Below are 15,054 nucleotides of genomic sequence, written 5' to 3' on the forward strand. Positions count from 1 at the left end.
AAAATTTAATTAATGTGTTGATGATGTTATGGTTAAATTAATGAATAAAAAATGGCTAATTTAATTAATAAGAAAATTAAATTTCTTAAAAGATGATTAAAATTTAATAAAATATTTGTATAAAATTTATTTAGATATTTTATTAAAATTTAAATTAAACTAATAAAAAAAATAAATATTAGAGTTATTGCACTTTTTACAAATGTAACTGCATATTATATAGGTTCATGTACTCTGAACAATCTTATAACCCCATTTCTTCAATCCCTGAGAGTTTGACCAATGGAACCTCACCTTCAATATAACTCACTGTTTCATCATTAATATCAGCAATCAGGTGAATAATCAGTTGGTCAATTGCAATAATCATAACATATCCTTTACTCCAGAAGTCATTTTCTTCTTCAATGACACTATTATATCTTATTATCTTGCACCTGATACATTAGGTCTCAAATCAGCCTGCCAGTATTTAATTTGCCAAATGAGCTCAACTGGTTAAGACTAGATGATAAGGAGGTAATCTAAGAACAGAATGACCATGTTCTTGCAAAATGCCAACAAGAGAATGAGCAAAAACCAATTAAATGGTTACATCAACCAAAGTAACTCTGTCCTAAAACATTGATTTTTGAAGGAAATATTTTTATGTTTTAGCTATTCTTGTATATCTAAATAATGGTATGCTGTAGTTGAAATTTTTTCCACATTGATGCAATTGGATGGCATGTTTTCAGAACTAACCATAAGATTTGATTTTAAGTTTTAATAAGTTTTTGTAACCCATTTTTAAAAGTTGGGTCAATTCATATTTTTATGGTAGCTATCTGTTTTTGAGCCACAAAGCTATTTTTTTCACCTGCATGAATTATGATAATTCTTTCAATTCAACAAATTTGTAGAGGACTCCATCATTGTTTCTGCCCTCCCAAAACTGTTTGATAGAATGTAAAGTCAAGATGTAAGTTTATATTATATAAATTAAGATTTTTCTTCCTCTCAACACTTTTTTTATATTTTGAAGTACAAAATTCTTTTCATAGCAATATCTTCTCTCTCAAGCAACAGTTTTCTATTTTTGGCTTCACTCAATAAAATCCTCTTATTTCTTAAGGTCTTAAACTCCTTTTTTCCCCCTTGCACACTAAATCATTTTTCTTTTATAACACTTTTAAAGTTGATACTTTTTTCACAGTCTCATTGTCTATATTTCTCCTAATAGCTGATGAATTTAAATACTGTCAAGTACTGTTTCAAGCATCTATCTTTCTTCTTATAACTTTTATCCAAAGTATTCAATTTTTTTCAAAACTTTTGCATACCTGTCTCACTAATGCATAAGCTAACACAAAGAATTTTAAGACCATGAGTTAAACCATTCCTGATACCCCCACACATCTATCTACACATACAGAATTTTGTAATCAATATTTTATACTTTTGGACTCAGAGAATCTATAAACATGAAATACAAAATCCAGTGTGATAATTCATCCATACCAATTCTTTCCCTCTATAATACTACAAAGGCTGGAAAAGTAAAAATGAAGAGAATAAAATTAAGTTATAATGATATAACATATAAAAAGTGGTATAACAAACTTTATATCAGTAAAACCCTCACTTTACAAAACAACTACAATTTTTTCAAATGTACTAATTAGCAAATATAGACAGGAAGCTTCTGAATCAATGTGCATCAGAAATTATTTTTAGCAAAAATCACATCTAGTGAATTGATACTGCAAGTCGGCCAGATCACTCAGGTAAGTCTTAGATTGCTAGTTAATTAAGAATAAAGTAAACATATAACTATGGAGATTTTTCTACTTTACCTACCTTATTAATGAAAATATGTTTCGGTGCAGAAAAAAGAGGTAACTGCAAACAATCTTTCAAGAAAAACAAATCCAGAGAAACTGTCAAAGCTTTGAATGGTATCACACAGCAATTATCAGGAATTTGTGTTGAATAAATTAGCTCACCATTTTCAATACTATACAATCTGCAAAATATAAATAAATATATCTATTTGAGAATATTGATTCTCATTGAGTTACATGCAAAGTTTAAAATTTTAATAATTATTTTACCAAGTATTTAATCTACTCATTTAAAAAGAAAAAAAACTGAACTTATGAATTTTACTTGATTGGTACTTACAAATGGGTAAATCAAGCACCAATACTTCTTAAATATATAACTACTGTAAATTTTCAATTATCTTTTAAGGTAATAATAGAACAGACTTATTAACAAACATTGTGTAATTTTCATTTGATTAATCTCACTTTTATAAATATTTGCAATCAATAAGCTTTAAAGAAAGATAAATGTTAGTCTTAATAATGGTAAAAAACTAGTTTTTTGCTTTGAAAATGAGACTGATAATGCCTGGGTGAAATATGTGGTAGAAACTACAAAAAAACAAGCATACTGACACCTTAATTAAAATAGTTTTGACATTAGGTCTTCCTGTCTGATTCAGGTTTCAAAAAGATGACAGTAAGAGAAGGTGGAATACTAACCACAGCTTCTGAAACATTTTATCACATTTTGAAGAGAATAATATATGAAACAAGTGATTACCTTTATTTCAATAAAATGCAGATAAATTAGAGGAAAAGAAACAGAATTTCTTTTAAAGTTTTCTTGGACACTAGGTCAATGGCTATACATACACAAAATTAGAAAAAAATTTACAGTTTGGGAATTTCATAAAAACCAAAATATATATATATATGTAAAATGTATGAAAAAATCTACAAATATTAATGCATAATAAGGCAGTACTCATGATAGTTAAGTTCAGGCATTTTTGAAGTAATACAGAAATTTAGTAGGATTGTGGATCTATTGAAGCTAAATCTTCATTTAATACACTATGTACATACACTGGTGATTATGAAAAATTATTACAGATTATTTCTGGATGCAAATATGTCTTTTCATATCAATATTGTTATTTACTTGAAAAACGTAACCAATTAATGAATAAATAATAAGCTGAATCTAAGTTCAGATACCCAAGTATTTATTAAAAATTAAGGTAAAAATTATTTCACATAATTTTAAGTAATAATTATTGATTTTTACCAGTATTAATAAATATCACTTTAGTTGAAACAATACTTTAAGCAGAAAGAACCTGAATTTCTCTACTTCAAAAACATTTAATGATCGTATATAAAAATTAGAAGTTCCATGAATGTTTTTCATTATCAAAATTGAGCAATTCATTCAGTAGATATCAGAGATTTAAAAGAAAATCGTTACTAGTTACTATATTGTAAAGAAGACAAAATCATACAAGTCTTGGATATTACAATCACAAACAATGGCAACAGACACATTTCAAAACTATAGAAAACCTACTACAACTGACACTTGTACACACAACTGATCATTCCATTCTACATAAACTTCAACTTTCAGAAACGTGCTACACAAATTTCATAACCTTCCACTTTCATAAAAAGACTCAGGATAAACTAAATAAAATAAAATATTTAACTGAAACAAATAATATAACAAAACACTGAATACAACTATGCAATGAAGAATAGAATGAATGAAGACCACAGGAAGAGTAGAACAACAAATAACAGAAGCATTATGAATTCATTTTCTTTTATTGTCAACATGTACATTACAACACTGAAAAAATTGAACAAAAATTAAAAAAATTAAGCTGTACTGTTTACAGAGCCACAAAAAAAAAACAAAATACATGTTATCAGACAAAAATTCTCATTATCAATCCAGCCAATCTGATCTAACTGGGGTACATGACTAACTTAACTTATCAAGACTGTAATAAGTTTTACATAGGGCAAACATAGTCAACATTTCATAATAGTACAACAGTACAAAAATGCACTTTACTCCACCAAACAATCTACTTTCACAACCTACTTAGTGAAATAAACCACATATTCATAAATATAAACATAACATCTTACAAACAAACAGCAAAGGATGCAAATTAAGTAACTTGAAATGTATAAACATACAAAAATATTTTTTTAAAAGATATTCTAAATTAATAAACAATTTAATTACACACACTCATTGAAATCAACAAAGATATTTTGTTTTGTAAATAAAAACATACAAAAACATGTAAACCCATTATTCACACCAAATTATTTATGTTTTTTCATTTGTCTATTTATTTCTTTTTCTAATTCTTTCTATTTATTAATCAAATATTAAATAATTAAGAATAGTGTAACATCATTTTAATGTATCAACACTTTTAAATAAAACAGAATATAGCCACCAGTAATGTTTATTTTAATATAATGATAGATTTATTTATATTTACATTTAAAATTTTAATTTAATAGAATAAATTTCATCCTAACAGTAAAACTCAATCACAAAATTATACTTGGCATATTAGAGTTTGGCAATTCCAATTAAATTATCCTACTCAATTTACATATATTTTTTTAATATCATTCATGATAAATCAGTTTCTCATAAATAAATTAAATTATAATTGTTTATTCTAATAAAAGTTTGCAGATTATAATTACCGGTAATGACCACCAGATGATTGGCCTGAAGAAGTAAACCAAACAGACACACCTAAATCAGTAAAGTTGACTTTATTAACAAAGAGGTTTTCAGTAGATCTGAAATCCAGTTTTATTGTTGAATTTGATAATCTTTTTTCAGTCAAACCTAAAGATAGAATAAATTTGTTTAATTAAAAGAATGTATTAATTACACTGAACAATAGAGTGAACAAACAACCAGACACAGATATAGTTACACATTACACAGCATCATATTCACTCTATGATGAAGGTTTTAATAATTCCATCAAAATTTCTAATTTTTAAACCAATAAATTGTAATTATACAATCATTTTCAATTGTCAATCTCTCAATATCCTGATGGAGCCGTGAACACACGACACTATTATAATATTGCAATAATCATATGAATAATAGCAATAATAAATATACAATACCTTGATGTGTGTGTTTCTTTTTCAGTTTTTCTAAATATGAAAGCCATAAATCATCAGCAGAAGAATACTTCATAGTAAATTGTCTAGCAATTACACTACCAGCCACGGAACTTGTTCTGCAAAAGTATTTTTACAAGCAACATTATCTTAAAAAAAAAAAAATATTCTAACTAAATGTTCAAAACATCAACCAACCAAGTTTAAATTTTTGAAAACTTATATTTTATTTACAGTTTCACAAAAACTCAAATATACAGTGTTTGAAATACAAATAGATATAAAATAATTATTTATTAAAATTATCAATAAATAATTATAAATTTTCCTTAGTTAAAACTTTATAAAACCATGATAATGATATAACTTAGATAATTAACTTCAAAACATATCAGTAACATCCTATAACACAAAATTAAACAAACAAAAAAATATAACTTATTATTTTAAAATATAAACAATCATTAATTATTTATTTCATTACCAGTACTTGCCCACCATACTTTATCTCAATTCAGGATTACAGTTTATGTAATATTAGCATGCTATCATACTAACAAACAGTAAAATTTTGATCACAAAATTTTTACAAAAAAGGACAAATTTTTAACAACTTAAATCTAACCATTACAAACACCACCATTGGCCAGTAAACAAAGATAATTTATAGCAAAACAATGATTTGCTATGGTTTGATTATGTTACAAACTAAATCAATTTAATCATTCTAAGAAAAATTAAATAAACATTAAAAAATTTTAGTTTATGAACAACAGAAATATTATCATTAGCATAATTCTACCAAAGTGATTTGCATCATTTAACGCAAATTTTAATCTGAAAATTAAAAATCCACCTTACACTTTTTCTTTGCTATTTATACCCATTATGTTAAATCTTTAATTTGTAATATTACAAGTAACTAATAAAACTATTACACAATAACACTTCAATTCTAACACAGACAAGATGGAAATATAGAATACATATTATAAATACATGGAAATAAAGAAATATTTTTCCATATACAAAATTAAATTATTCTCCATTGGCTGTTTCCCTTTTAAAATTGACTTGTTATAATTATAAATATATATATATATATTTATATTTAAAAATCTAAAATTTAAATCCAAATTTTACTACTCTTATAATTTAAAACATTCCTCTTTTTCAATATTTTAAAAATAAACAAAAACAAACCTTGTAATTGGTAATTATACAAACACCAAACACCAACTACCCAAAATAAAACTGTGCAACTAAAAAATAAAATAAAATGTAATTTAACTAATTTTTTGATAACAGCAGTGAAACTAATAGCTGACTTTGTTCATTGCTCCATGTTTCATGATGTTCAGTCTCCATGTTTCATTGCTGACAATTGATTTTTTCATAATCATTGAAGCTTTTATTTATTCTTTTCTTTCCAGTTTGTGACATTTATAATAAAAAAAAACCAAAATCTTTCATAGATTCTGAAAGATTCTTCAACACCCTGTCTTATGAATACCGGTGAGTCTCCCAATCATGTTTCTGAAAACAACTTTGTTTAATCATCAAAAACTACCCCTATGAAACAAATCAGGTCATTTCTCCCATAAATCTCTAAACATGTGTATACGCTCATCAATTCTGAAAAACATGTTTCAATAATGACAAAAAAGACTTTAATTTTATAATAAAGTCTAAAATATAAACATTCTATAATAAAAATAACCTGATAAATAACTAAAATAAATAACCAAAATGATGGTTTGTACATAACTGTATACTTACATCACCTATTAATTAGTTGTATCAATCCAGTAATAGGTCAGTCTATGAACTGACCTTTTATGATACTTATTCTGTAATGTAAATATCTGATATTAAATAACAAAAATTATAATCCAAAGAGAGCCATGTTTCACCAAAAAAATTAACTCTGAGTTGAAACTAAAAAAAGCTGCTGCTTATCTAACAAGGAAAAATTAATCCCATTTATCTTACAAAAAGATTATATTTAATTTTCTTGCGGTTATATTTTCTTTGTGGTTTAATTTTCTTCCTAGAAAGGGAATATTTCCTTTTCAAAAAAAACTCACATATTCGATGAATTTGTGAGTGGAACCCTTCATCCATCTTCTTTTCTTATCAGATCAATTCGATCTCTGCAACATATCCATAACATTTTCTTCAGCACTGATGAGCATTCCCACCTCAAATTTTTCAAGTTTTTTTGTGCTTTGACAGCTACAACTGTAGTAAAAATGCCTCTTCATATATACTTCGCCATTACGGATCCATAAAAACTGGATTGTCCCCTTAATTTGTTTTGTAGTTGCTTACTCTCCTTAAACAATTTTGCTCTTGTTAATGACAAGTACAATTTGTTCTACTCTTTCTTTCTCCGCTTACAAGAAAGTACCATTTTTATTAAATAAAATTTATTTTACCACAAAGACAGTTTTTATGATGATTTGTTTCAGATATTAAATGGGATACAATATAATACTATGCATCAGATTAAAAGTCACTTTTTTCTTTCACACTGGTAGCTAAATTAGCTATTCACAAATGTTTAATGAAAAAAGAATTTCCTTCAAAAATTCTTAAAATAAAAACTGTCTGTAAAAGTACATACTTAAAAGCATATTTGAAAAACACAAGTAATATGATAAAAGCAGTACACAAATATAAGTCACTTTTTTCTTTCACACTGGTAGCTAAATTAGCTATTCACAAATGTTTAATGAAAAAAGAATTTCCTTCAAAAATTCTTAAAATAAAAACTGTCTGTAAAAGTACATACTTAAAAGCATATTTGAAAAACACAAGTAATATGATAAAAGCAGTACACAAATATATATGACAATAGCCAAACTCATTTATTAAGTACTACACCAGTCTAATTATTAAGTATTATACTCTTAATATGCAATAAGTGATGAATATCTAGATTTAATCACAAGACCACAAGAAAACTCACTAGAACAATCAATCACTTATTTTTGATAAAGCAGGTACAACTGGAATGTAAAGCAATAATTTTGTATGTAACTAAATTTCATATATTAAGAACAGCATAATTTTATTGCAGGATAATTATTATTTCCCACACATACTTATGTGAATATCTAGCAAGTTAAGAAACAAATTATAAAAAAAAGAAGAAATTATTACCTAGAAACTGAACTATAGCTACTAGTAGTTTTATACGACACTCCACTAGATGCACTGCAAACACTGAAAACAAAAACATCACAGAATGAATACCAAAATATTAATGTTTAAAAGTACCACAATAAATTACAACTACATACCTACACTATTTTATATTAAAACTACAAGAGGAAATTATAATTTTTTTTTTTTTTGTAAAGCCCTCAGACATATTACATATGCAATTTTAACAAGAAAAATGAAATGTTTTTGTATTTTACAAATCATTGATGTTAATGAAGAGTGATGAAGAACTGTTGATATAAGTAATAATAATAAAAATGCTTCATAATTTTAAATCTGGTTAGAGTTGTAATTTAATGAAATTTAATGTAATGAAACTTGTAAAACTTTCTTTCTTTTTACACAAAAGAAAGATTGTTATTTCCAAATCACCATCAACAGAAAACTGACACACCATAGTTAAGTATGCAAACGATAAAAACAAAGGAAGCTAAAGAAAGTACATAATATTTTATTAGCGAAGGTGAAAATGAACTAACAATAAGGGGTTATAAAGAAAACATTTTAGAAATTAAAAAAATAAGATGGTGCTACAAATTCAATCACACAGAAAATGTAGTTAAGAGAAGACAAAATAAGAAATAAAAATAAATACAAGAATTTATCCTGAAAGTAAGCAGATTGATACTGGCAAATTCAATTTATTGAAGACATGAACAAATATATTTAATAATCTCCTAAATTTAATTTTCTATCATTTCATAATCTCAAAATAGGTCCCTTGTGCAGCCACACAGCATTTCCAGCGATGTTTCCAAGTTGGTATGTCTTCATGAACTATGTTGCAGCGGTTCCCTGCCACAACCTCTTGAACAGTTTCAACAGCCAGAAATTTATGTTCTTTCATGTCTCTTCAGTTGGACAAAAAAAGAAGTCACAGGGAAACAGGTCAGGGTGGTAGGGTGACTGTGGTAGCATTGGCATATTCTTGTAGGTCAGAAAGTCCTTTGCTGAAAAAAAAAACAGTATGGCTCAATGCACTGTCAGAGATCTTAGGATGGACTCAACAATGTGTTTTCAAAGTCCTGCAAGCAATTGAACATAAAAGCTGCATTCACTGTTGTTCCACAGAGGGCAAACTCTTTTTGGACAACCTTTTGAATCGTGGAACAAAATGAGCATTGTTTTGATCTTCAACTTGCTCATCCTAGTCTTCTTTGGGCGAGGTGACTGTGGCATATGCCATTCAGAACTTTATTACTGTTTTCACACGCTGCATAAAGTTTGGCTGGCTCTGCCAGCAACAACTTTGCGTCACAGACTGTTGAAGCATGTCGACAATTGCTCCAACAATCTGCGATTTATCTTCACTTATCTGTTTGTGAGTTTGGTCAGAACTTTTGGCTCAAAATTTGTACACAATTTTCGCATGTCCAATTCATTTGTCACCTCATGAACTAGCATTTTTAACACGTTTAGCTTGTCTGTGAGTAATTGAACACTCATATATCCATCAATGTTCAAAAGGTTGTACACATGATTCACATTTTTGTCTGCTTTGGTCATGGACAGTCAACCATTCCATTTTTCATCCTGCACATCCTCACTACCCTGTTGAAGGCCTTATGCCTAGTAAAATTTGTTTTCTTTGTAGGCACTCTTTCCCAAAAGCTGTCAGAATATGTTGAGTTTCCAACCTGAATTTTTTGTCGCACACAAAATTTGATGGTGCTTCTCCATCAAATGTTGTATTTTTGCTCATGATACATCACTAGCACTGAAATTCAATAGATTCAGATCCAGTCGCGCCCAGTGCCAACTGCAGTTAGTTGCTAAGTATTGCTAAGAACCCCAATACAAGATTTTCCACCCACCCCGCACCTGCGCAAAAGCCAATCTGGTTAATTTGAGGGCAAACCCTGGTACAAGAACATACTTTTTAATAGATATGAAATATAGAATTTAAACAAAAATTGCAAGTAATCTAGGCACGGCTCTCACCTGAATGGATGATAAACAAACAATACTCTAAAACTAAACTAAAATTGATAAATTCATCTAATAACTTGGAAAAAAATTTATAGTTTCTTAATTTTAGCCACATCATCACTTGTAATGTCAACCCTATTGTGTGCTAGTTTAAATTTTTGCTAAGATAGCATAATAAACAATCATTCTTCTAAATGTAGTGATTTGTTGAAACAGTTAATAAAATGTAAAATATATATATATATTTTTTTTTTTTTAAGTAATATATTTACTAATTACATTTCGAGCTAAACCCTACTCATGAGTTTATACTGAGGAATGATGATCTGGACATCACATTCTTCTGCATATGATTATAAGTAAAATAACAGGTTTTCACGGTAAAATGAAGAAGGCTATGAGAAATCATTAAAAGTAAATGTATTAACCTGGTGTGCCCAAATCATAAACAACAAAGGATGACCCCTTTACAGTTACAATCTCACCTCAATAACCTCTATGACAATAAAAGTTTTATTAAATGCCACATTAATCAAAAATAATTTCAATAGATCTACGTTAAAGTATTGTTGACAATGGCCAATATCTTGTCATAATGCTCTCAATCAATATTTCATAGTATTAACAAAGCTGAATGTATGTTTTTACATACTTACCTGTTATTATATTATTTTAATTTTTGCTAATTGAAGGACTGAGGAGCCATGGATTGGAAAGCAAAAAGGTATGAACCACTTCTCTTGAACAAATTTTTCTTTTTTTGAAGGTAGAACACAAATTGAGAAGGAAATGCCCAAATATCACAATAACATTTTTGTTGATTTAGGATGTTTTAATGCCTAATTGAGACAAGCTGGCCTAAACATCTGTCCTGCTGTATGGTGTTTTCATTTTTCTAAAGGTAGAATGCATTTGAAAAAGAAAAATGTGGGTATAACAGTACTTAAATTTTTTATGAGAATAAATCAGTGGAAGGTCCAGGAGGCTTAGATGAGTTTAAAATTTCTGCAACTTTGGTGATGATACATTTCTCAACATGTAGAATCAAATCCAAAAATTTAGCATATGTATAGAATCAAATCCAAAAATTTAGCATATGTAATAAACAGTTTTCTCACAATCAATCCTACTTTATGTTTATATATATATATATTATAACATATTATCATGGAGAATACCAAAGGAAGTGACATTTGGGGATTTAAGAAAGGTTCCAGATTATTATAAGCCTATGAAAATCAAAATGGTGTAAGTTTTTTAATCAAAGTGTAGGGATTCTTAATATTAGTTTGGTATTCTTGAGATTATCCCAGGCAAACAAACATATAAGAATACAAATACACAAACAAATTAAGTGTCAATATATCAATACTGTGTCAATATATATATATATATATATATATTACATATATATATATATATATATATATATATATGTCAATATGTACTAAAATATAAATAGAATTTTTTTCATTCTAAAGAAGGTATTTTGAAAAATAATTATAATAAACACACAATACAAATGCAAATGCAGATAGAATTAACTCCAACAAACCTTTGAGTGTCATCAAACTTCAAGTAAGATTGTTCATTTATGGCAGAGGATAAATCAAGCAAATAAACAACATTACTAGGATCCAGTAATGCTACTGTTGAGATAGTTTCTTCATTAACACAAAAGAGATTATATGATTCTCTCCAAGGTAGCCAGTTCCAAATATCAATTTTTTGAAACAGAATTCCATCACTGATCCTATGTACATCTAAGGCTAAAGTAAAGGAAATTATTAAATGTATTATATATTTATTAACAAGATTACTAGTTCTGTAGATTTAATTCTACACACAAAATCCACAGACTATTCTCAGTAAAACTTTGCATTTCATATATTGATTTATCTACAATCTGTTATTCTGGTATTAATTTTTTTCATCATATTCTACAGATCATATTTTCTACTCCATCATGCCTTCCTACAAAGGTAATTTATCCCACAATATTTTACAGTATGTAGTTTCAAGCAGAGCAAAAATTTCAATTACATAAAAGCATAATAAAAACAAACTTGCAATAGGATTTAAATGTCCACAATAAGGAGCTATCCTTTTTAGAGCAACCTGCAGAGTTATTCTACGAGCTAATAAATATTTAGTAAATGAAAATATTATTAAATCTTATTTAAATGTATTATATATTATGAATTAATTTTTGGGTTCAATATAATCAAGAACTTTTTTTTTTTTTTAATTTAATTTATGAATCAATAAATATTAAAAATGTTCAAATAAACCAAAATATTATGTAAAATAAAATAGTCCTTAGGATGATTGACAGCTCTGTTGTGGTACACTTTCTGGGATAAAAGTGGTTCTAGTTTGGCATCCTTTCTGGGTCAAATAAAGTTTCAATGTTGAAGACTGAAGCTTCATAAAGCAAGTTTGTAAATTCACTTATGAATTACTCTACATGTGAAGCTGGTAAATAGCTTACAGTAATTGTATGTCAATGATGAAAGCCATGCAAGATTTATTAGATAACTACTACTTACTTAAATTCACAATGTAATAAGTGTTTATAAAAAAAAACTAACATAGTTTCAAAACAAATTACACACTTACACATATTTTAGTTAACTAGTATGGATATTCTACTAACTTATATTTTTCTCAATTAGTCACATACAAATACAACACTACTTATTTCAACCATACTTAAACTTAACCTACAAGCATTTGGACAACCATGCAAGCATGTGGTGACCAAGAATCCTCTCATACTGGTAGAATCTCCAAGATAATCGAGACCAAATATTACATCTAAACAGACTTGATTATAAATACCTACCCTATTCTTCATCAAAACCTAAACTTCATCAAAATACAAATACATCAATCACTATTATATTTGATGTTGTTAACCAATAAACTTTTATTACATTTTACACCCACACCTAAGTTCAATGGTACTGTTTGTTAATATTTAAATAATATATTACACATAACTGACAATCAATAAACAGTACATAGTTTTTCAATACATCACACAACATCACAAACATTCACATCACACAACATCACAAACATTCACATCACACACATATCACAATATTTTTACTTCTACAAGAATATAATTATAATAGCCTGCCAGTACACATCATTATATATATATGTATTATCTTACAAATATTTATTTCTGAACAAAGTAAATTCAATAGCTATTCCTACCTACTCTTTAAAATCTTTATACTGAGGTCATATCTTTATAATTACACTAATATTAGATGTTTTTATAACCATATTTTACTTAGTTCTCACTAGTATAATACAGTAATCTCATTTATACCTCGCTTCACCCTATTTATTACCTGAACCATAACAAACATAATTAACAGTTAATACAACACTCTTCTGTTTATCTTTTCTCGTCAATCAAATGCGTTCAAGAAGATTAAACAGATATCTTTAAAAGTCATTATTTAATATTCAAATTAAACTACAAATTGATGTTTTTACATACTGTACATATGTATATCCTACCTATTTCTTGATTGTCTGAAATTATTAAATTTAAAATAAATTATTCAATCTCTCTGTAACTAACACTGGCCCTTTACAGCAAGAGAAGAAAGAGCAGCATAAAGTAAAATTTCAGATACAGAAAAAGGTAAAGAAACCACTGAATAGATAATTACATGAATCGGCAAGGTAAAATAAGGCTCAAAAAAGAATAGAAAATTTGCATGATAGGAATAGTGAAGAGAATGAAGTAATTAGAGATCACTTATATACACTCCAAAATTAATTATAGAAAACGGGAAGAAGAATAAAAAATTTATAATTGCACTTAAGACATTCATTTCTCTATATTTATACTGATAATGGAAAACAATAAATTCAAACCAGATGAACCACATATTTTGTTTTACTATATTTAAATCAGTTTAAATCTATCTACTTTTATAGTTTACTTAACAATCAAAGACATCCATTAAAATTTTAAAACAAAATATAGGTCGTTTTATTTTATTTTACTCTATAATCCACTTATATAAACAATATGAAACACATCATTTACATAAAAAAAGTGGGAAAACACAGATTTTGATGCGTTTGTTTAGCATGTGCAACTTTTAAGCTCTGAAACTTAATTGCAAAATGATTCTATAATTTCTAGTTCACATACATTAAATCATAAACTTATCTTTAACCACATCAAATTTAACGTTTATCTGAAGACTATTTTAGCAATAAGAAGCTGTTAAAAAAAATGCCATCTGCAGTTATTGAATTGAAATGAATTATAACAGAAGCAAACAGTTTTATTTCAGAAATTAAAGAGTGAGGATATTTATAAGACTCTTTGCACTCAAGTGCAAAGTTGAGTATATTTACAAAGTTGCTAAAACACTAACATATTGATATAAGTTTAAACATTTTCATTGAATCCATCATCCACAGTATAATTTCAAATCAGAATCTACACCAACAAAACCAAAGATGGGAAACGAGATTAGGAATAAGAAAAAGATATGGATCGTCAGGCAAGACAATCTATTCATTAGGATCACAAAGCAATAAAAAAATCAAAATTAAAAAATAAAATCAAAATAAGAAAGATTAATAACTGTTTATGTACAATTTATTAAAATTTACTATCAAAATTATTGGAGTAACATCCACCATCCTTTGCTATTCCCAAATCCCAGATTGATAACTTGGTGTCACTTTTGTAAAGCATTTATGGCTTTGTTAGAGTTACAAACAATTTTTAAATAAACTAAAAAATACTACAGTAAAAGTAGACACTAAGTAAGGAAATAATAAGAAAATTAACTTTTTTAGCACATGTAGGTACTAAAAAAATGTCTACAGGGTCTTGCAGAATAAGATGGTCTATAGAGGATTGCGAACAAGGAGG

The 15,054-nt window shown here is 27.4% G+C and overlaps 1 protein-coding gene across 1 annotated transcript in view; it reads right to left on the bottom strand.

The window, feature by feature from the left end:
• The window catches only part of LOC142317519 (spatacsin-like), a 185,104-nt gene that overhangs the window by 148,340 nt on the left and 21,710 nt on the right, over positions 1-15,054 (bottom strand). The window contains exons 4-8 of the mRNA XM_075354080.1: positions 11,692-11,899; positions 8,145-8,207; positions 4,983-5,098; positions 4,542-4,689; positions 1,840-2,005 (exon numbers count right to left, since the gene is read on the bottom strand). Coding sequence (XP_075210195.1) covers positions 1,840-2,005; positions 4,542-4,689; positions 4,983-5,098; positions 8,145-8,207; positions 11,692-11,899 — 701 coding nt within the window. The remainder of the gene's footprint in view (positions 1-1,839; positions 2,006-4,541; positions 4,690-4,982; positions 5,099-8,144; positions 8,208-11,691; positions 11,900-15,054) is intronic.

This window comes from Lycorma delicatula, chromosome 1, assembly GCF_047948215.1.
Source record: "Lycorma delicatula isolate Av1 chromosome 1, ASM4794821v1, whole genome shotgun sequence".
In the NCBI taxonomy this organism is placed as follows: domain Eukaryota; kingdom Metazoa; phylum Arthropoda; class Insecta; order Hemiptera; family Fulgoridae; genus Lycorma; species Lycorma delicatula.